Source organism: Orycteropus afer, unplaced genomic scaffold (assembly GCF_000298275.1).
Source record: "Orycteropus afer afer isolate SDZICR_OR568_19922 unplaced genomic scaffold, OryAfe1.0 scaffold00286, whole genome shotgun sequence".
NCBI classification, from domain to species: domain Eukaryota; kingdom Metazoa; phylum Chordata; class Mammalia; order Tubulidentata; family Orycteropodidae; genus Orycteropus; species Orycteropus afer.
This window is the reverse complement of record NW_006921873.1, coordinates 2,334,237-2,358,418: the sequence shown is the minus strand read 5'-3', so window position 1 is coordinate 2,358,418 and position 24,182 is coordinate 2,334,237. Positions and strand designations below refer to the sequence as shown.

The window sequence follows — 24,182 nt, the reverse complement described above, 5'->3', positions numbered from 1 at the left end:
TGGCTTCTGCTACCTTACCAACTAAAAACGCGCTATCTGTGCTAATTCTGATGGACAGTTTTATAAAGAATAATTGATTGACAGGAGATTCCAGAACAAAAGCCAGATTAAAGTCTATTTCCTTTCATATAAATTGGGGCAGATGTTTCATTACATTAAATAAGATTTGGACCTACGATTTGCCTTCTCTAGGTTTGTCATCTAAAGTAGGTTACTCTTGAGACTGTTTTTATATTCAACAGGAAAACGTGTGGGCATTGAAATTACTCTACACGTCATAGTCTAAATAAGCTATGGTCATCTGAAAGAAACATCCGGAGACCAGAAGAAATCATCTGACTGGAAATTTCAACATTTCTAAAGTCCAGGAAACAAATGTAAATTTTTCCTCCAAGTTAGCTTTCTTCCTTACCAAAACCAAACCAAACTCACTGCCACTGAGTCAGATCCAGGATACTCTTTTCTGTCTGCTCTTCTTAAAGCAGTTTCTCTGTGTTTGTTCCAAGGTGTTTGTCCCACGTCTGCTCTTGAGTTCTGAAAATTGCCAGCTGCAAATTCTGACATGCAAAGGGCTCAGCTATATTTTGCCCAATCAAGACAAGGTAAAAACAGAATCTTGGAGCCAGTAAGGATTATAAACATGTTTCTACACTGTTGGTGATCTGTTTATAGAGGGAGCTCACTTTAAGACTTTAATAAGCCCCTAGACTTCATTATTTTGCTCTCCCTGCAAGTACAAAGCACAGATGTTTTGGCATGTTGGAATTCAAAGGGTGGAATATTTAGGAGAGGCAGTGTGTGGGCAAGGAACTAGCACTCTGCACAGGTTGAAGGGTTCAGTAATTTTCAGAAAATAAGGTTAAAGAAAGGCCTTTGTCCTAGAGGATTGATAATAAGCTACAGGGACTGGAGTAAGAACACACTGTACCAAATAAGGACACTGGACTTCTAATGTCTAGTGACGTTTGAGAGTTGTGCCATTTTCAAAAATAGGCAGCAAACTCCGAGTATAAAAGTCTAGAGAAGCACAATGGTAACATACAATACATGATTTTCTAACAAGAGGCAAAGAATTTCCCGTAAAAGCAGTTGTTCTTATTGTTAGATGCTATGGAGTCAGCTCCAACTCACAGCGACCTGTGTACAACAGAAGGAAACCCTGCCCTGCCCTGTCCCATCCTCACTATCGTTGCTATGTTTGAGCCCCTCATTGCAGCCACTGTGTCAATCCATCTCACTGAGGGTATTTCTCTTTTTAGCTGACCCTCTACTTTACCAAGCGTGATGTCATTCTCCAGGGACCGGTCCCTTCTGAAAGTAGAACCAAAGTATGAGAGACGAAGTCTGGCCATTCTCGTCTCTAAGAAGCATTCCAGCTGCACTTCTTCCAAAACAGATTTTATCGTTCTTCTAGCAGTCCATGGTATATTCAATATTTTTTGCCAACACCACAATTGAAATGCATCAATTCTTTTTTCACTGTCTAGTTTCCACATGCATATGAGTCAATTGAAAATGCCATGGCTTGGGTCTGGTGCACCTTAGTCTTCAAAGTGACATTTTTGCTCTTTAACACTTGTAAAGAATTTTTGTTTTCTTTATGTTGAGGTGTAATCCATGCTAAAGGTTGTAGTCTTTGATCTTCATCGGTAACTGCTTCAAGTCTTCTTCACTTTGAGAAAGCAAGTTTGTGTCCTATGTAATCACAGGTTGTTAATGAGCCTTTCTCCAATGCCGATGCTGCATTTTTTTTCATATTGTTTTTCATATAGCTTCTTGGATTATTTGCTCAGCATACAGATTGAATAAGTATGGTGAAAAGACACAACGCTGACACACACCTTTCCTGATTTTAAACCATGCAGTATCCTCCCTTTGTTCTATTCAAATGACTGCCTCTTTGTCTACATACAGGTTCCTATGTACTTTTCCTATGTATAAAGCACAATTAGTGTTTTGGAATTCCCATTCTTTGAAATGTTATCCATAATTTGTTATGCTCAACACAGTCCAATGCCTTTGCATAGTCAATAAAACACAAGGAAACATCTCTCTGGCTTCTTTGCTTCCAGCCAAGATCCCTCCGACACTAGCAATGACATCCCTCATTCCATGACCTCCTCTGAATTCAGATTGAATTTCTGGAAGTCAGTATGCTGCTGCAATCATTCTTGAATTATCTTCAGCAAAATTTTACTTGCATGTGATAACTTTTGTGGAAATTCCATTTCTTTGGAATGGGCACAGATATGGATCTTTTCCAATCAATTGACCAGGTAGCTGTCTTCCAAATTTCTTGGCATACACAAGTGAGAGTTTCCAGTGTTACATCTGTTTGTTGAAACATCTCTGTTGGCATTCTGTCACTTCCTGGAGTCTTGTTTTTTGCCAATGCTTTCAGCTTAGACTTATTCCTTGGATACCACTGGTTCTTGATCATATGTTACCTCCTAAAATGGTTGAATGTCAACCAATTCTTTTTGGTACAGTGACTCTGTATATACTTTCCATCTCCTTTTGATGCTTCCTAAATCATTCAATATTTTGTCTATACTGTCCTTCAATATTGCAACTGAAGTCTTGAATTTTTTTTTCAGTTCTTTCAGCTTGAGAAATACCAAGTAAGTTCCTCCCTTTTGATTTTTTTAACTCCAGGTTTTTGCACATGTCATTATAAAACTTTACTTTGTCTTCTTTACCCATCCGTTAACATCTTCTGTTCAGCTTTTACTTCACCATTTCCTCCATTTGCTTTAGCTACTCTCTGTTCAAAAGTAAGTTTCAGAGTCTCTTCTGTCACCCAGTCTGGTCTATTCTTTCTTTCCTCTCCTTTTAATGACCTTTTGCTTTCTTCAAGGAGCTCTGGTGGCACAGTGGTTATCAACATTCCACTGCAGAACAAAAGATCAGTAGTTGTAACTCACCAGTTGCTCTGTGGGAGAAAGAGGTATCACTTACATAAAGATTCACAGCCTTGGAAACACCATGAGAACTTCTATTTTGTCCTATAGAGTCACTATGAGTCAGAATCACTCGATGGCAGATGGTTGGATGTTTTGTTTTTGCTTTATTCCTGTAAAAGCAGAGACATTGCTTAAAATCAGTTTCCTAAACTAAAAACCAAAGAAGTTGCGATGGAATCAGGTCCAACTCGTGGTGACCCCCTGTATTAGAGTAGAACTGTACTCCATAGGGTTTGCAGTGGATGATTTTTAGAAGTAGATTGCCAAACTTTGAGGTATTTCTGGGTGAACTAAACCACCGAACTTTTAGCACCGTTTACTATATAAACAATATTCCCTCCGTCCCAGACTTCGACTGCGCTGCCAATACAGTAGCCACTAGGCACATGTGACTATATAAATTAACATAAAAGGTAGTTAATTTCTTCAGTCACATTAGCCATATTTCAAGTGTTCTATAGCCAATAGCTACCATGTTGAACACAAGAAAACATTTTCTAGCACTAATGAAACTTCTGGAAAGAACTGCTTCTAGAAGCAAGATTCAAAAATTTCCAATTTCTTAAAACATGAAAATTTATGCAAAATATATCAAAACCAAAAAACAAACTCACTGCCGTTGAGTTGATTCTGACTCATAGTGACCCCTCCTTGGGTTTCTGAGGCAGTATCTCTACGGAAGTAGATGGCCCAACCTTCCTCTGAGGAGTGGCTGGTGGGTTTGAACCGCCAGCCTTCTGGTTAGCAGTCAAGTGCTTTAGGCACTACGCCACCAGAGCTCCCAAAGAATGGTGTCTCATACAAATCTGTAGAATAAAAGTATCATTTCTCATCCATTTTAAAGCACAAATCAATTTAATTTTTAGATGGGGAAAGCAGGAAGCCCATTAAGATAAGCAAAATGAAGAATGGAACATTATTTTATAAATTTTGGAAGGTTTCCTAGTGTACACTTCATAGGGCAGGAACTGGGTGACCATTCTTTGAATCCCCACTACTGGAAATAATGCTTGATACAAAGTTAGTTTTTAACAGTGATTTCTTTTTGGAATTAGGATTTCTCTGTGTGTATGTTGGAGCCCTGGTGACGCAGGCTGCTGAGAAGTCAGCAGTTTGAACCCAGCGGCCTCTGTGTGGGAGAAAGATGTGGCAGCCTGCTTATATAAAGATTACAGCCTTAGAAACCCTTTGGGTAATTCTACTCTGTCCTGTAGGGTTACTATGAGTCAGAATCAACTTCACAGCAAAGGGTTTTAGTGTGTATGTTGGAGAATGGGGAGAGGTGAGAGGTTTGTCTCTCCATTTTATAAACTGTTAAGTTTTTTTTAAATTGTGCACATGCATAATATGCTTAAACATCATTTATTAATCATTTATTCATCCACACCCTCTCACCCCGTTGTACAAGATACACAAAAACACAAATAAATGATCAGTTTCTCCATTTTCCATTGTAAATAAACATATATAGACATGTATACACAGAGAAAACTTGCTTCTCCCAAACTTACTCTCAACTGGTGAAATTATATTTGAAAATATTGACTTACATCTATCAACTGGGAAACAGATTTGATAATCCCTTGATTTTAGGTAAATTTTGTAGGCATTGATTATCTTCTTTCTCCAAAAAAATACAACTAAAGTGGACTGGATTATTTCTTAATTACTAATATTTTCATGCTCTACTTTTAGTTGTTTGCTTTGGGGTGGCTAATAAATGTGTTATGTAAACAATTTTAATGAATTAAAAAACTTTAAGTGTAACTTACACTGTTGGTAATATATTTTATAGTTAAATCTTTAGCAATATTACCAATTTCCCAGAATTATTTTACTCCCTTTGATGAATTTTTCCCCTCTTGGGTGTCTGTATTTTTGTCTTAGAATCACAGAATCACTATGTGTATTCCATTCTTTTGCTGATGTAACTACACCTCTCCTCATTTATTATCTCATTGTCCAATATTTTGCATTTATGACAAAAATAAATCTACTATTTGACTATGTCACTCATTAACCACCTTTATCTGGCAGTAACAAACTCCAAGGGGTGAGGTGAGAATAACACTGGTTGTGATGGTTATGTGTTAAGGCTAGGCCGTGATTCTCAGTGGTTTGGCAGTTATGTGTGTAGTAATCTGCCATTTTCACATAAAGCCGATTTTTGCATAATAACCTGGTCTTTGGAACTTAACCATATTGGTAAGTAAGGAGTGAGTGTGTACTCAAACCAATTATTTTTTCTTCTTCAGGAGGCTCTACAGCTTTACAATTTCAGCATTCTTAACTCCATATACTTGTTATGTCATGTAAAACAAACCAAAAACCCATTGCTGTGAGTCAATTCTAACCCACAGACACTCAATAGGACAGAATAGAACTTCCCCACAAGGTTTCCAAGTCTGTAATCTTTACAGAAGACAGACTGCCACATCTTTCTCCATGGAGCAGATGGTAGGTTCGAACCACTGACCTTTCAACTAGCAGTCAAGCACTTTACCACTGCCCCACCAGGGCTCTGTCTGTCAAATATAGGTCTATTAAGTTACTTAATATTAACTTTTTTCAAGTCCTATCAAACATCCTTGGAAGGATGACTGGGGAATCTACTTATGTAGAGATATCGCCTCGGAAACCCAAGGAGGAGTCGCTGTGAGTCTGATTCAACTCGATGGCAGTGAGTGAGTGATCAAACATCATATTAAAGTTATAAATGTACATTTGTATGTATGTTCTTAGTTGAATAAATATCAAAAAATGTTAAAATTCCATGTTGTATAGAACCTATCTAATGATAAACGTCCTTTTGAAGAAAACGTACATCTTACTTGCATAAGAACTCATAACTAATGAAAATGTCTTTGATAATTGTGAATTGTTAAAATGAAAGATTTAAAAAAAAAACTCAGAATAACAAAGCTATCTTTCACTAAATTAAAACTTTATTGAATAAAGAACACTCTCCAGAAAACAACACATGATATGATGGACTAGTTCTACGTTACATGCAATGAAGCTGCACAGGACAGTAGTTTAACATGGAATGTCAAACAAATTAGTACTTTTCATGGTACAAAACTGTTTATGTAGCTGATGTGCAAGGAAAAAAGTATGATACTCAGTACTTTCATCAATCATCTGTGATAAGTTCTAAAAAGGCACTTGAAAACTGGTAGATTTCTTTAACATGTATTTCAAATAAATTAGTTACATGTGTACTACTGAAACTGCTTTCAACTTCTCTTGCATTCCAAATAAAATCTTAGTGCAAACATCAAGTTGCTGGTCACTCCAAAAGATTGACTGTCAAATTCATAATACTATGCAAATTCTGAATTAATGTGTATTAAGTAGGACAAAACTAAGTATACCAGTAACAGCAAAATTCATTTAGGCACATTTAACAGTCCACTCTATGTTTTTTCTTCTAAGTCTCTCACATTAATGACTAAAGCCTGTTTACAGTACTAAAATTCTATCATTCAAGCATCAATGATTATAATTCAGAAAAAGGAAATCATTCATTTCAGCAATAGCATTACTGCTATATTCTAAAAAAAAAAAGAGAAAGAAAAAAAGGAAAAAAAAGAATCATAATTAACAAAGCCAATATCCATAATAGGATACACAAGGAAAATACCATTTTAGGGGGAAGAAAAAAAAGTGTGCTTTACTTGCACAGCAGGAACTACACAATGTAAACACCATATTGGCCCACACCACAAAATCCATGAGAAAGGTTCAAATCTGAACACTGTGGGTGCATTATTTTCAAATCTGTGTTTGTGAGTTTATATTGCATCTGCTTGTACCAATACATGACAAACAAACACTCTTCCACACACATACAAATACAAGTGATTGTTAAATATTGAGTATGGCTTGCCTCCCTGACTCTAACTGAAAAAAATATTAAGTGACATCCACACTGTTTTTAAAAATGCTTATAGAAACCATTAAATGAATGTGAATAGTAGTTGAGGAATGATGACAAAGGAGTGATGGTAATGATATGATGCAAGTGGATGTAAAACAGAATGTCCACATAATTGGCTGAGATTTGCAAATGCATGGAAAAATCTTTTTCTTCGAGCCACGTGTAAATTTTTAACTGATACCAAAAATAGAACACATAGTAGCACAAGTCCACTGACACCTGGAGGGTCAGGCCTTGAAGTGCAAATTTTAACAATGGAATGTTTTAACAGGGACATTAGGACAATCTTGTCACTTTTTTACTCAAAAGAAATAAGATGTTCTGGAAGCACTTTTTCCTGGCCAAAGTTACTTCAGTTCTTGGTAAGACAAGAAATTAGTTAGCCACAGATATTACCCACTTTTTCATACACAGAACCTTCTAGGGAGCTATGGGGGAGAAAAAGCCTTTGCCTACATATCACCTAATGCAACTTTTATTTAGAATTTAAGTTCTTTGAATCAACTACTTTAAATACCAACATGTACCTCCCTTTCCCCTCCCTCTCCACCCACCTATCCCAGATACCCTCAATGAACCCAGGTATTCTAATGTCTGTGTTTTCTAAGCCTCGACTGAGACTGTTAAGTACCACCTCTACTGGAACGAAATTAACACCTCAGGTGCACTTTCTGCAGCACCTTTTTTCTTCTCCACAACTGAGTGGAATCTCGATTCTCTGAGCCTGTATCTAGATCTCCAGGTCATCAGGCCGAGGTCTGCTGCTAGCGCGACTGCTAGCTCTGCTGGAAGGCCGCTGGTCCACTATGGCTAGTGGCTGTAGTTCATGCCCAGCAGCTAATTTTTTGGAATTCTCATTATCATCAGGGAAATCAAAAGGTTGTGCGTGGGAGTTAGAGATGGTACTTCCTGCCTGCCCCATTCGATTCTGCTCTGCACTGTAATTAGCCCAGTTCTGCTCACTTGCTTGTTTATTGTAATTGCGGCAAGAAGAATTGTTTCTGTCTCCAGTAACCAGCTTGTACCCAGGAGGAGACATGGGCGAGAGTGGAGCAGTTGGTGAGGAGCAGCCATTGAAATAAGCATATTTTGGAGATCCACAGTCCTTGGAGGGGCTCAGTGGACCAGTGGTAGCATGGTAAGGATCACTCTTTCCCTTCACACGATCCTTAACACCCTTAAAGAAGACATAGAACAGTTCAATTATGTTCAAGGCAAGAGACACCAAGGATACCACCAGCATGAAAATGATGAAGATGGTTTTCTCTGTGGGACGAGAAAGGAAGCAATCCACTTGATGTGGGCAGGGATCTCTTTTGCAAGTGTACACTGCATTCAGGCTGAATCCATAGATGTACCACTGGATCAGCAAGAAAGCCACCTCAAAGATGGACTTGAAGAGGATACTGATGATGTAGGTCCGCAGCAAGCCTCCTCGCATTTTCACCTTCCCATGCTCCTCAATACCGTACTTAAACTTCTTTATTTCAATCTGTTTCAAGTGCATCTCCACATTGACACCATCGGTTTGGGCAACTTTGAGTTCCTCCTCTTTCTTGTTCAGTTTCTCTTCTTTTCGCATCACATAGAACACATGAGCCAGGTACAAGAGTGTGGGGACAGAGACAAATATTATCTGAAGGACCCAGAAGCGCACGTGAGAGATTGGGAAAGACTTGTCATAGCAGACGTTTTCACAACCAGGTTGCTGAGTGTTACAGCGAAAGGCAGACTGCTCATCACCCCAGGCTGACTCAACTGCTGTCCCCAGGAGCAAGATTCGGAAAATGAACAGGACCGAGAGCCACACCTTCCCTCCAGCGGTAGAATAGGCTTGAACTTTGTCAAGGAGTTTGCCTAACGCACTCCAGTCACCCATGTTGCCTGGGCGCCTTCTGAAAAGAAACAAAAAGATAACTAAATGATCACAGATTTCAAATTATTTGTTTAGTAAGTCTCCTTCAATCAGTAGTCAAAATATTGTTCAATTTTTCATATCTTTCTTGTTCTAGCACTTTTCCAAAAACCCCAAGTGCAAATTCTTCTAGTTCCACTTTTCCCCAAAACAGGTCTCATAATTTGAGCTAAATCTTAGAAGCAACACAGCCTATGTGGCCAAGAGTGAATTGCAATTTCAACATATGAAGATGTATTACTTGCTCAACCACTGCCTTGCCATGTGACTTGAGAAGCTGTCTGTGCTAAGTGGCTATGCTTATTTTATCCATCTGATAAATGAGGACAGTTCTTGCCTGGTAGACCTGTGTCTGGATGCATGCCTAAGCAAAATGTTCACCAGTGTTATTCATGCATAGATGTCTAAGAAAAGAGGTAAAAACACATGGACATTCACACTCATACACATCTCAGTTCCCAAACCTCAATCCCGTTATATATCACTGTATTTCTAATTTTCCTCTGAAATGTCTCCTGTTGACATATCTATGTAATTTGTACATACTCTGTATAACACTCTTTATACTTTTCCATTTCTTCTTAAGTACAGTGTCTTACGTGGTTCAAAAATCTGTCTTCTGCCCAGAGAAAAATTTGTTGTACTGAAACTCACCATCTCCACAGTGTGTTTTATTCAGGAATATACTTTCACAAATAAAGACCATAAGCACATCACATTATAAGGAAAAATACAACTTGTCTCCAAAGTAATTGTAATTTTATATCATGAGAAATAAAAATGACCATTTTAGAGCATTTTCTCCAGCAAAAATGATTAGTTTTCATCTCTTGATTGCTGTACATTTGACAGTTCCCTTACTGGGCTTTCAGTCTTTAATTTGCACATTCAATTTCCAAAACCTATTGCTGTCATGAGTCTATTTTGACTTATAGAACTCTACTGGATAGAGTAGTACTGTCCCATAGGTTTTCCAAGACTGTAAATCTTTACAGAAGCAGACTGCCACATCTTTCTCCTTCCTATAAATCGCTAGATATTGAAACCTAGAATATCCACATAATTGAGGATGAGGAAAAGATCTAAGTCTGCAGGGCTGACAGGGATCCCAAAAGTTTTTTTTTTTTTTTTTTTTTTTTAAATCTAGTTCCGTATATACTATGCATACTCTCAATTGCCCAAAGTCCATTTCACTGGTGAAATACTGAGTTCCAAACAGGACAGAAAATATTCAGCTACCAGCTGAGCTAAAAGAAGACTCAAGGGTTTATAATCCCTAAACCATGGCTTTCTAACACATCACACTGGTTTTAAAATTATAGTAAAAGTGGGGTAAGGCTACAAATATTTCCATGCTTTGGTATATAAAATCGTAACAAGGGCTGGAAGCTGGAAAGAAATGGATAACATGACATGTGGCAGGCATAGATAATGTAGCCTAATTTTCAGCAGACAGTAGCAATTGCAGGGTTTAGAAGGATGAAGTACTCAAAGATTATTTAATAATTAAAACAAGCAAAGCAAAGACTTTTGGGGAGTCTAGTAATGAATTTTAAATAGTGTAACTAAAAGTAGGATTACGTGGGCTTAGAAATATGCTTGCTATATAAATATAAAAGAGTTTCCCATCTGCGTTGAACTATGTGCAATATTCTCATTGCAGGAAGCCAATGAACTCCAGAGGAGTCTTCTTCCCTATCATGCAATGGTGCTTTTCTGTTTAATGACTGCATCTCCTGGCCATAGAGGCCATGAACACATGAAATGGAAACCTGGCCTAAGACTTTCTGGATGGAACAAAGAAGAGATGGCTGACCCATAAAACTGAAGTATGCACCCCCTACCTAGATCAGCAGTTTTTGGGTATTTGATGAGAGCCCAGACACTGGTGTAAAAGAATTCTGGGAGAACTGAAGGGAGGGGAGGGTGTAGGCAGGTCACAAAAGTAATGCTCTCCCTGTGGTCACAAAAAAGGGAGCTTCCCTTCTGCTTTTAAGAAGGAACATTTTAGATTCTGAAGTGACAGTTTAGACAGTGAAATCCATGTATGCAAAAAGCAATCACACAAGAACAAAGGCTTGCAAGGGTGGTGGACAAAGAGTTAAATAGCCAAAGGAAGGCTTGAAGTGAGAGGGAGTAAATTAGCCTTAATGGACAGTTTGGTGAGAGAATGTAAAAGGAGGGATTAAAAAAAACAACCCTAGAATTTAGAAGAAAATACAAGACTAAGAATGAAGTGCAACCCATGAGGGTCTAGCAAACATAACAATTTTTGGAGCTATATCAATAGATAGTTTCCATGTAATGATGTATAAATCAACCCTAATTCTGTTTGTAGAAAATTACTGTATTTTGCCAGTGTTGTCTGCTTTTGCTCAGAGGTACTCCAATTGTGGGGAGTGAGGAGAACAAATAATAACAACTATAAGATGATAAACTGCTGCATATATTTCATCACATTCATGCAATGATAGAGCTCAAGACAAACCTAGTATGTTCAGAATGTGACTCAACACAGAAATTTTATCATTTTAGTCAGTGTTTCCTTCATGATTCATATCAACATACTATGATTGTGTAGATGCTTGTGACAACTGATTAGTAAGTTTCTTAACATCCTAAGGAAAATAAAACATGACTTTCATATAATTCTGAGATTCTTCAAAAATACTCCATAGTAGGTGAATTGGGTCACTGGGTGGTTCTCTAGGTAGTCATTATTTATTAATACACACAAAATTTAACTGCAAAGTTACATCTTCTTTAAGCACCCACACAATTGTTTTTTGCGTTAATGAGTTATACCTTTTTATCTGAATAAGATATGAATTATCCAATTGGACACCTAGGCTCCTGTAACATGCTTACCCCTGTCATTATCACAGAAACCATCAGATACTGTTTACTGTGATGGCTCATAATGCTTGTGATTAAAGAAGAGGATACAAAATGTTACCTTTTTGAGGCAGTTGTTCATTTTGCCATAAATTGAAAGTTCTATCAACTGGTTGTTTCTCCCCTTTTGATGTTTTCATTTTTCCAAGTCTTAGTTGAAAAATTAATGTCCTTTTATAAGAAAAGGGCATAATTCCATGTTTAAAGAATCCCTGGCGTTGATTTATAGGTATGTACCTCATCAGTATTCACCAGTAGAAGACAAGAATAATACTTATTTGATCCTTGAGAAGACCTCAAGGCAGCTGAAAGTATGTCTTCCCCTGTAGGTTCCCAAGTTTGAGTTCTAGTTGTACTCTAAGGTCTAGGTTAACAGGTTGTACAAAGTTCTCATTTGGGGCAGATGTCTGACACTATCAGGAATGCCCTTCTTGTGACCTCAGCGTACCAGTTTCCATCACTCTTCATGGCTCCGAAGACTAGATGCCAAAAACCACAGGCACCCAAGTATGGTCTATCTGCCTGAGGACTCTCAGTCAGTGGTTCCTGAACAACATAATAATCATGTGGCAACATTTACTGAAAACATATATTCCTGGTTCTGACCAGTCTAAAGGACAAAAGAATCTGAATTTCTGGGTGTAGGGCTCTGTAAACTTTCTGTGTGTGTGTGTGTGTATATATATATATATATAAACTTGTAAAAAGTAGAACCTGTGTAAGGCAGAAACTTGTCAGAGAAAGAAAACTCAAGTATTTTACAATAAATAGAGAACAACAGAAAAATGGTGAATGCACCATCAAAGGCGGAAAACTTGTAAATAAGATGACTGAAAACTTAACTGAGATTTGACACTTACTACTGCTTTATAATTGGAAGTAAATACTTAAGGAAGTTGAAGGTCATCAACATTTAAAAGGAAAAAAAAAATCTTGAAGTCCAAAAATGAACAAAGAAATGTCTGTGAAAAACAGGACAGTCCCACCAAGTTCCAACTCTTACAGGTTTCACTGTAAGAAGAAACGTGTGTTATCGAGTCAATCTATACTTACAGTGTCCCCAAGAACAGAGCTGGCCCACAGAGATTGTTTCCTAGGCTAAAATCTGTTATGGGACCAGATTGGCAGATCTTTTCTTCCAAGGAGCTGCTGGTGTATTTGAACCATCACCCTTTTGTTTTAGCAGTTGACCACTTAAAAATGCCCCAGACAATTCTGATGTATGGTTTAGTCAGCAGACAATAGTTTCTTGGCATTTGGGGTCTCTTCTTGTTCAAACTATTTAGGTAGTAGAGTCTGAACAGTAGGAGTAAGTCCAAAAAAGCCAATGAGGCCAGTATGGGAGGCAGCAGTTTTCCAGGAACTCAGGAGTTGAGATCACCCTTGGCTCCACTGCCCTTTGTTGCTCCCCGGGCCTCCACTTCTGTTGCTTCCTGAAAAGACAGGGACTCAAATTCTTTAATCTAAATGAAACCTTGAAAATAGTTTCCATTTAAAATTACTGTTGAGTGTCTCTTTTGTCAAAGCCTAAAAAATAAGTCACCATGCCAAATCTGTAGTCATTAATGTGCTAATAATTATTAGGAAAATTAGAAAATACTTTACTTTCAATTTTAAGGATTTTTCCAAAGAAGAGACAACTATTAAGAAATGAGAGTAGGGACTTAAAGAACTAAAGGTAAATAAGATGACAGAAAACTTAACTGAGATTTGACACTTATTACTGTTTTATAATTGGAAGTAAATACTTAAGGAAGATGAAGGTCATCAACATTTAAAAGGAAAAAAAAAGTTCTGAAGTCCAAAAATGAATAAGGAAATGTCTGTGGAAGTTCCTGATTAAATCCTGTCATAGATTTTTTTTTTTTGAAGGGGTGGGGGGATACCTTTTGTGTTTTCAATATACTAAAACCAGAAATTTTAAAGCTCTAAAACTAAAATGTAAATTTATTCTTTAACCCCATAAGAACCTCTTTTTCTTACAGTAAGATGTCCTTAAGTGGCCTCAACTGTAACTACCTTTGTAACTTCTTATTTTGGTAATACTTACACTCACAATTAGTAGAACCTACAATCAATCCACATTCAAAATCTAACCAGACTATCACTGCTTCTCACCACCATTCCTGCCTCCTCTCAGTCATCATCAGCCCTTTTCAAGTTTCATGTCCACCAGTCCTCTTGCCAACCTAGGAGCTATTTCAAGTGAAGAAAATGTTAAACAAACTAAAGAAACTAAGCCCCTGCTTTCTTCAGCTCTGCTCCCTCCATGTGGCTCACTTTCTCATTTCCTTGGGTTTCTTCTCAGATGTGCCCTCATCATAGAACTTTCCTGACCATCTTGTTGTTGTTGTTATGTGCCATGGAGTTGGCCCTGATTTATAGGGACCCCTCCTTGGGTTTCCGAGGTGGAATCACTACGGAAGTATATTGCCCAACCTTCCTTCCGAGGAGTGGCTGGTAGGTTTGAACCGCCAGCCTTCTGGTTAGCAGTCAAGTGCCTTAGGCACTATGCTACCAGAGCTCTGAAATAGAACACTTCTCTTCCAAAGACCAGTCACTTCCCATACTCCTTATCCGGCTTGGTTTTTTATCTCGTTTTTCCTTTTTGGCCCTCAGCTCTACCTAGCATATTACATATTTACTTGTTCATTTTTTTGTCTTCCCTCCATGAGAAGGATTCACTATTTGCCTTCCTTGACAAGAAAGTAAGCTCCACAAGGGAGTGTTTTGCCTACTACTATATCTTTAGTGTTTAAAAGAGTAAGAGATGCTCAATGAATACATGTTGGTCAAATGAAATGTGGTCTGTGTGAAAAATAAATAGATGGTGACATGAAAATTAAAAAAATAAAAAGGCACCAACTTTAACCATCTTTTCTTTCATTATTCTTTGTTGTTGTTGTTATTGTTATGTGCTGTCCAGTCTGACCCAACTCATAGCAACCTCTCCTTGGGTTTCCGAGGCAGTATCACTACGGAAATAGATTGTCCAACCTTCCTTCCGAGGAGTGGCTGGTGGGCTTGAACCGCCAGCCTTCTGGTTAGCAGTCAAGTGCCTTAGGCACTATGCTACCAAAGCTCCTATTACTATTACTATTCTTGGGATTTTCCTAATTATAGTGATTATTCATGGTGTCAAACCAAACCAAACTCACTGCCATCAAGTTGATTCCCACTCATAGTGACCCCCACTGGTTTCTAAGGCTATAAATCTTTACAGAAGCAGATTGCCTCATCTTTCTTCCGTGGAGGCTAGTTCGAACCATCAACCTTTTGATAAGCAGCCACATGCCTTAACCACTGTAACACCAGAGCGCCTTATTCATGCTATGGGGATCTTCAATATAACCCAAACTTCTAAAGTTTCCAATTAATTTAAAAGGGGACTTCACAGCAAAATTAAAAAAAAGAAAGAAAGAAAGTAGTAATGTCAGCATTTCATATTGTATCGACTTCTCGATTTTTAAGTGACAATTACTGAAACAGAACTGTTTGTTTAAGCATCATTCTTCAAAAGACTCTTAAGCAGGCAATAGGACTAAACTAAGAAAATGGATCTTTAAGAATAAATTTCTTGAATTTATTAGCCAAGATCATAATGATGTGGGATTCTTTCAAAGTTGCATTGTATCATGGATGCTTATTCAGTTTCACTGTTATGGTGGTACAGGTTAAGATTTTTTAAAAAACAGTCAAACAAAAAGTATGATGGTGTCTCTCAATTCTGTGGTATTCTAACTCTGATTGTACCACATGATTTTATGATAGCTGAGGACACTACTGCAAGAAGAAACAGACTGTTTAAAATTGTGTTTATTTCGAGAATGACAAAATTTAGGGGGAAAGTTGGGGCACTGAAGGGGAATGGCAGCTGATACTAATTCCAGTGAACATAGCATCTCTTTACAGTCTGAGTCTATCCAGGCACTTAAGTGATTTGACTCAAATATCGTAGAAAATAGTCCTTGTCGAACCCAGTTCATCAGATAATACCCAACCTGTTCTTCTTATGCCTGGATAGTTAGCCTAACTCTGTGCTGTATCAAATCTATTGAATGTAAACTTCTCTTCTATTTAAATCTGCCTTATGGTTCTCTGATTATCCTCAGATTGCTCTGTAAAGAGATGACCTATCCACGGATATCTGATGCTTGGCACCGAACTGCCTAAAGTTTTTTTTTTTTTTTTTTTTTGGAAAAAAGCCCACAAGACAGTAACAAAGGCTTTCTTTCCCTGGCTTTCAGCCCTCCTTATCACACAGTCAGCCTAAACCAATTTCCACTGTATAAGGAGATGAGATGGGGACTGTGAGGTTAGCTGCCGACTCCATCATCCAAAGGGAAGATGATACTACCAAGAAGAGATGAATCCCACTCTAGTTAAATAGCGAACACTCAACGGCCCTACTAACAGAAGTGAGTCAGGGTCTCTTATGGGAGGCTGGAGGAAAACCCAGTCAGAAACTGGAGGTTAAAAGCTGCTTTTAAACTACAAAGTGATGAACTTAAAAAACAGAGCACTTTCCATTAGTTCTTGGTGTTTTCCACTCCAGCCTTATCTCCAAACTGACTACTTTCATTGGATAGACTGGTTATTTTGTCATTACAAAAGCATACTCTTAGGGTCCTCACAAGTATATTGATTAAAAACTGTATTTTCTTTAATGAGCATTGAATGAGCTAGCTCAGGTTTGTGAAGGTCTTAGTAAGAGCTCAATAAAGTTCAGCTATCACTCTTTAAAAGATCTTAAGATATAGTTCATTTGTTCAGCTATCACTCTTTAAAAGATCTTTAGATATAGCTCATTTACTTTCTAATTTTGGCATCTTTTCCTTAGCAACATACAAATGATTAGCATTTTGTTAATGGTGATCAAATTAGTTTTCAAAATGTTCTTTTAATGAGTACAGTATTGCTAGTTTTAGCAATCCCCTAACAGATTTATGGGAAGGCTTTATACCCTATATTAATTGATAGGGAGAAAAGACCATGAATAGGGTTTGCCTGTCTGTATTTCAGTTTGCAAGCACCTTCCCAGAACATGAATTATTGGTAAAAACCATATCCTATAGCATGTGTTTGGCCCACAGAAATTACTTAAAAAAAAAGGACATTTCATTTTCTGTATTAATGTGAATTTTAAGCCCTCCATAAAACATACATTTTCTAGAAATCATTCAGGAACCTAGGGAAATTGAGATGTGAAAATTACGCAATTTTATAAAGCCATTGATACATGGAAAAACAACCTCACCATGGTTTGTGACTGAATAATTGGAAATATTCACATGCTTACACAGCCAAAGTAGTGAATTCAGACAATTAGGCAAAGTGGATTATCTATAGTTATCCCAAGAGTTCAAAACAGTAAAAAATAACCTCTAATGAGGAAGGAGCTCTAGGTATTTTTTTCTCAACTCTAATGATCCATATATTTTGAATATTGACATCAATCCTAAACACTAGATCATTCCATTTTTCTCCAGAACTGAAATGGTATGTGGATCACTCCCAGTACATCTATTCAAAGCACAGAGAATCTTGAAGGGAAGTCAGAAAACAGGAAAGGTGGAGTAGAAGGCATTAATCATTGGTGACTTTCCTATCACTCCTTCCACTGGGTATCATATATAAAAGCTAAAAGGCTCACACCAAGCTACACCTCTGGATATTTTTAAAGACATGAAAAGGAATGCACGGTATCATGAGTTTTCCCTTCTCGGTGCAAGAACTGAAAATATCTCAATAACAAAACACCCTCAATATCAAAGGTCACGAGGCCTGTTTAAATGATTGCTGCGGAATATCTTTGGAAGCAAGCCTCCCAGGCACGGTCAGCACTGTAGGAATCCCAGCTATTAAAGGGTGAGGAACTGAGTGGATGAAGCAGCTCTGATAAACTTCAAAAGGTATTTAAAAAAAAAAAAAAAAAGTGTAAACGGCTGAAGGAAGTTGGAGCAAAGCATTACCACTCCATGTTCCAGGCAAAGGACAGGTGACAAGTATACCCTGCCTTTGGGAAGGGAAACACATCCACAGGTCCATCCACAGGTGGGGGACCATATTCCGGTTATACAGAATTCAACACAATACTAGACAGAATCTGCTTCCTGACCTTGGTATTATTTTCCATCAATTGGGACTTCAGAAAAGAATTAATCACTGTTCCCCCAAGGGTACTTTCTACCTATCTGACTTATTTCATTCTTGGGAGTGGATTAGTTTAATGAGATTTTCACTTCATTACCACAGGTTTTTATCTTCAGCAGCCCTTTAAAGAGTAAAATTAGACTTCCTTTAAAATCTCACAATCTATTCTTTAAACTGCCATGGGACGCTTACTTGAAGTGTGCCCACTTCCTTATGGTAATATTAAACATCTTTCCTCTCTTTACTGCTTGGTTTGGGAAGCAAAGTACACTAAACCAACCTCCACTTAAGAGCCTCGATTCTTTAGCGACTTTGTGTGGCTGCCCTCCTCCCACCTCCCGCTTTGCACTTCCAGAGGAAAACGCCTTAAGGTGAGGCACAATCTGGTTTTGGTCAAGTTCTTCCCAAGCAGCTTTATGAGCGATGTTCAGCAAACATTTCATGGGTAACCAAGAGGCTCCGAGCGGCGATCCACTGCTCGGAGCTCAAGGTTTGAGTTCCAGTCATGAATTAAATACTGATTAGCCTTTGGGAGACACGTGATTATCTCCTGCCCCGTTTCATTACGGGGCTTTTTCTCCCCCATTTCATTCCTGAGAAGTTTCGGGAACTTTTCATAAAGTTACAAGTGCCAGTTAAGTACGGTAACTCCCAAGGTCCTCAGGTTTTCCTTACCAACGCAAAAATCGCTGGATTCTGTTAAGTTTGAAATCAGAAGAAGTAGAAGAAAACAGACACTGCAGTTGGGGTGAGGGATGGGAAATTGGATTCACAAGTTTAATTATGTCAATCATTCGCTCTTCTTTTACCATTTGGCCCGCAGCCCACCTCTTTCCCAGCTGCCCTCCTCCCCTTCCCCCCGCTTCCTTTGCAGCGGCGGAACTCGGATCTGCGCTCAGTTTGACTTGTAAGGATTTGAAGGAAACATCTCAGCAAACATCAAAAAAAAACACAGGAGCATGGTAGCCCGGGGTGAGCCGGCCGGGCGCTAAGATGGCAGGAGGCGCCCCGCGCCCGCCCCAGCCCCCCGCCGCTGCAAAGGTTTCATTTTTATTTGCTTTGCAGCAGCATTCTCTGGTGCATATACTTCAAACTCCTGGGTCACACCCAGAATTTCAACTAATTACTTTAGTCTGTGGATCTAAACAGAACAGAGAAAATCCTTTCCGGGCACAAAATCCATGTTTGCATTGCTGGGTGGAACCAATAAGAACATTTTAAAAATTTAACCATTTTTTAATAAATCAGCGTAACTTTGGTTTCCTGGCTAAGCACCCTGGCAGCTCGAACTTGCAAAAAAATTACCCAGAGCTCTCAAGTCTGTTACAGGTTCGAGCAGGCGGGAGGAAGGGGAGAGTGTGTGTGTCTGTCCCGCGGGGGGTGTCAGCTCCCGCTAAGGCGCTGTTTAAGAAATTAACTTCTCCCTGTTCTTTCTAGGAGCTCCGGTCTTTGGAGATGTTTCGGAAATGCACTCTTCTTCTAACGTCTGTTTTCTAATGTTCTCTAAAGTAACCACCGCTCCACTCAAGGGAATTCATCTCTCCTGAATTGCCAACGTGGTCGGGGGATAAAGCTTCATTTCCTGAGGGTCTCAAATCCTTCCATAGTGGTTCCTAACACGATAACTATATACTTTTGTTTCAAAAACCTTAATGTTACAGCTCCGAATTTTATGCCTTTCTGTTTACTGGGAAGAATCCTAGGAAGAGACCACGTGGAAGTCAAGTAACCACAACGTTTTAACAAAGCACTACATTAAGAAGAACGCTTTGCAAGGCTATTGAACATCAATCAAGATTTCTATATGAAAAAGTACTACGTGTAGACTGCTGTAGGAAACACGCTAAGCAAATGTACACTCTGCTTTTAGGGATGTAGTCAGTCTGCTCCCCAATCGAGCTCCTTGCCCCCCTAAACAAATTACAGAGCCCCTAGACAATTACTGATAACAAGAAAGCAAAGTTTTACTCTAAGACAATTACACTCCAAAATGAAGAACTCCAACTAGTTCTTTCCTTTAATTGGAAAGATCTGAACCTAACTTTACCTGTTGCATCATTAATAGAAACTTTTTTTAAGAGCTAAAATAGAAACTCAGTACAATTTAACTTTAAAATTACAGAAACACTTTTAAGTTCATTATTCCATGTACATTTATGTAAGTCAAAGTTAGTTTTTAACACATTAAAAAACTTCAGAAAAATCTTTCTTGTAGAAAAAGAAAGTAATAGGTAAAATGTTGTTTAACTTACTCTTTCGCTTAAAAGAAGTGAAGTAGGCACGTCAAGTGATTGAATTCCTTGGAAGATGAAGTAAAATGAAAAAGTAAGTTCAGGCACTCAGACCTGTCTATTTAAAGTTTAAAACTCTGCCGCTGTTTGGTACTTTCCTCCCCTCTTCCCTCTAATGAAAGAAAAGTGCTGATACCTTGTAAAAGCTTTTTTGTAACTTGGAGCACAGAGCTTTTAAAAGTTTCAAGCCACTGACTCAACTAGGAGGAGGGGCTAGAAAAAAGGGGAGGGAAAAAGGAAAGGCGGGGAGGAGAACCGAGAGGAGGCTGGTGAACGTGGAAGGGTGGGGGAGAAGAGTAGCAAGGTTGAGATAATTTTGTGGTTTAAATTTGCTGACGAGAAAAAAGCAAAATAGCATTAAATAGAGACGTGGATGCACTACTGGAAGTTACTCCTTACAGATAACAACGTTGGATTCCTTGTTTCACCAAAATTCCAAGGAAAATGAAAAATTGTATATTTTGTAATGTTACTACCTTCTCTAAAATAAAAGAAAAATATTTTAGCGTAAATAAAAATATTGGCAAAGAATTTAGCCAGTGCAAACTTGCTTCATATTGGCCAAGGTGTGCGAGGTAGAGGTGGGCGTGGGCGATCCATTGGATGATGTAATTCCTTTTAATTTAAGCAGGGACAATTAACAAAGGAAATGGAGATTCGACAAGAACCTTTAAAAAATGGACATATATGACTGAATATCCATCCCCAGTCCACCTTCCAAATCCTTTGACACTTTAGAATTTTTACTTTTTCTGTAGTTTATCAGTTTAGCAAAATATTTATATATATATATATATATATATATATATATATATATATATATATTCAACAGGATCAATTTTATTTAACTGTGAAATACAGGCATACCTAGGAGATATGCAGATGTGGTTCCAGACAACCACAATAATCACAATAAAGCGAGTCACACAAATGTTTCAGTTTCCCAAATCATATAAAAGTTATGTTTATACCATACTATAGTCTAGCAAGTATGCAATAACATTATGAAAAAGTTTCAATAGTGTGAAAATTACCAACATTTGACACAGAGATGTAACGTGAGCACTTGCTGTTGGGAAAATGGCACTCATAGACTTGCTTGGGGAGCTCTGGTAGCATAGTGGCTAAGGCACTTGACTGCTAACCAGAAGGCTGGCGGTTCAAACCCACCAGCCACTCCTCAGAAGGAAGGTTGGGCAATCCTACTTCCATAGTGATACTGCCTCGGAAACCCAAGGAGGGGTCGCTATGAGTCAGGGCTGACTCGACAGCACATAACAACAACAACAACAGACTTGCTTGACTCAAGGTTGCCACAAATCTTCAGTTTGTTAGAAAAAAGAAAAAATGGAGTATCTGTGAAGTACAATAAAATGAAGTGTGCCTACATTGATTTCTAATCTCTACCATGTCTCCAGGGAATTGAAAATGTATAATATGATCTCAGCCCCATACTTCGCAACACACTAAAAACTAAATATGTTGTAGTAAAAATGCCAGGCTATTTCTATCAAATACAGGCTAAAATTTGCTGATATGTGAAGTCGTCATTGAGTGAGTCCAAAAACTATTTGATCCTTCTTTGGAACAACTCCCTCTCTAAACCCACCAGGATAGTTTTCTGCCCAATGACCATAAAACTGTGTGTATAATCTTTATGTGCTTCTCCACTGCTTCCTTGGCCCTACCTCTTCTGGACTCTGCATGGGGTTTACAATGGCCTGAGTCATGTGGCCTCATTCTAAGACAGTGCAGCTCCTTTGAGGACTCCATGCCCCAGAGCAGAAGGCTGTGCTAAAACAGTTCCCCATAAACAGGCTTCAGTGATGCTCCTGAGAGCGGTCAGGGAAGGTTCTTGGCCATTATTCTCTAGAAACAAAGCCAATTTACCAGCCTCCATTTCCCTAACTCTTTTCTCACTATACCTATACTGGAGAAAAGAAGAATGGCAAATATTTCCTGGAAGATAGGTATCACTAAATATACTTGCACTGAAATGATAATAAGGCATCTGAAATGTTGCAGTTTTAAGACATACATTCTCATTTTCTGGCTATACTTTCCAAACACATATATTTTGAAGTTAAAAGAGGAGAGGAAAAAAAAAAGATGTTACAGAAATGGAAATTATAATCTGACTTTCAAGTCTTCGTGCTCATAAATACTATTGTTGATTTTGTGTTTATATTGTCCTTTCCTTCAAAACAGTGTATGTATTTTGCATTAACTAAAAATTATTTCACAGCATTCAGAACACATTTGTGAATGTATGATTTATTCTTTTCATTATAAGAAAATCTGTTATCCCCTTTTTAAAAAAAAAAGTTTATGCTTAATTTAATTTGCATAACTATTTGGTTACCTTTGTAAAATTATGTATCAAGGACAGTTAGTACTGGTATTATCCAAGAATTCCCAAGGTTCTAATTCAGAGTTAGTTGTTTGAAAGAAAAGTTACAATTGGTTTTCTGTAACAGAATTCTCAAAGCAGAAACTTGGATTTATTTTGAATAGTATTCTGTTAGGTCTCTTAAAGGATATTAATATGTGACTATTCTGCTACTTTTTCTGACCTATAATGTTTGTGACCAATTTGAAATAGAACTAAAGAAGTTCTTTATGCTAAAATGTATTATTCATGAATACCTCTTGAACCATTTTCTAAACCAAAGGAATTAATTACAGCATGAGCAACTAATTAATTTGTTCTCTTAACATTTAAGATGTACTATGTCTTCTATTTCTAAAATGATTTTCCCATGATCATTCATAGAACGTGAAGACTATTTTTTATAATCTTCTCTTCTTTTAAAATAATGACACCAAAATGTGGTCCAATTAGTAATAACGCTCAAGGGGAGCTGGTTTACTGTAAATGGCGTCCTTGTTGGAACAATGAACATACATCTTCTCTCCTACACACCTACCAGTGTCTCATTACTATTAATAGTGACTCCTATTATATTTCATACTCTAGCAGTGCAGGTGACTTATATTTTAACCAAGAATGTAATTTTTTAAAAGTACCCCATTTCTCTGACATTAGAAGTTAGCTTCTGTTAGAAAGTTTGGGAAAAAATGTGGCAAAGACTTCAAAAATTATGTTTTTTCTTTTTGTTTGCTTTTTAATGCTTGTAAATGCCAATGCCATTTTATTAATAGAAACATTAACTTCCCAAAAGCAGTATCTTCTCTAACTGCAAGACCTTGTCTACGTGCAGAAGAAATGGTAGCTGCTGTTAGGTGGTGTGCAGTCTGTTCTGACTCATAGTGACCTAATGCAGAACAGAACGAGACGTTGCCCGGTCCTGCGCCATCCACACAGTCTTTGCTGTGCTTGCGTCCCTTGTTGCAGCCACTGTGTCAGTACATCTTGATGAGGGTCTTCCTCTTTTTCATTGACCCTTGACTACCTTCTCTGGGGAAATAAAGAGTTTAATTTGCTAACCAGGTAACACTGAATAATCTGTTAATTCTAATCATCTGTCTGATGTCTTCAGGCACCATCTGTTTTAAAACACTGTTTAACCCACATTGTTCTAGACATTAAGAAATGCAAATTATAGGCACAGTGGAGAGTAGACTATTTTTCAGAATTTTGAGAAGCACTTCTAAATATGAGAGCCAACTTCATTTTTAAATTTTTAGCTTTGTTTCAAAATACTGATCTCTGGGATTCTAAGAGATGAACAGATCAATTTTTAATGACTTTCGATGCCTTTTTCACACAAACTCTGGTGGCTCACTCTCACTTCAATGAGGAGCATAAACATTCAAAAATAGCTGGTGGCTGTAGATCAGAGGGAGTCAGTCCCTGGGTGGTTTAAATAGTTCATGCCCTCAGTTGATAATGAAAAGTTTGGGGGTTCTAGTCCACCTAGAAGTCCCTCAGAAGAAAGAGCTGGTGGTCTATTTCTGAGCATTCAGCCATTGAAAACCCCACGGAGCACAATTCTGCTCTGACTTATACGGTCGTCATAAATTGGAATTGATTCTTCCACAACTGGTTTGGTAGATTAGAGAGT

The 24,182-nt window shown here is 38.0% G+C and overlaps 1 protein-coding gene across 1 annotated transcript; it reads right to left on the bottom strand.

The window, feature by feature from the left end:
• Positions 1 to 7,633: 7,633 nt before the first annotated feature.
• GJA1 (gap junction protein alpha 1) lies at positions 7,634 to 8,782 on the bottom strand. Its single transcript, XM_042782291.1, has one exon. It carries the CDS (start codon positions 8,780 to 8,782, stop codon positions 7,634 to 7,636), a length of 1,149 nt encoding a protein of 382 aa, XP_042638225.1.
• Positions 8,783 to 24,182: the final 15,400 nt, after the last annotated feature.

What these genes read in the sequence shown, in the direction of transcription:
- GJA1 (XM_042782291.1), bottom strand. Translation starts at nt 8,782, where the DNA reads ATGGGTGACTGGAGTGCGTTAGGCAAACTCCTTGACAAAGTTCAAGCC.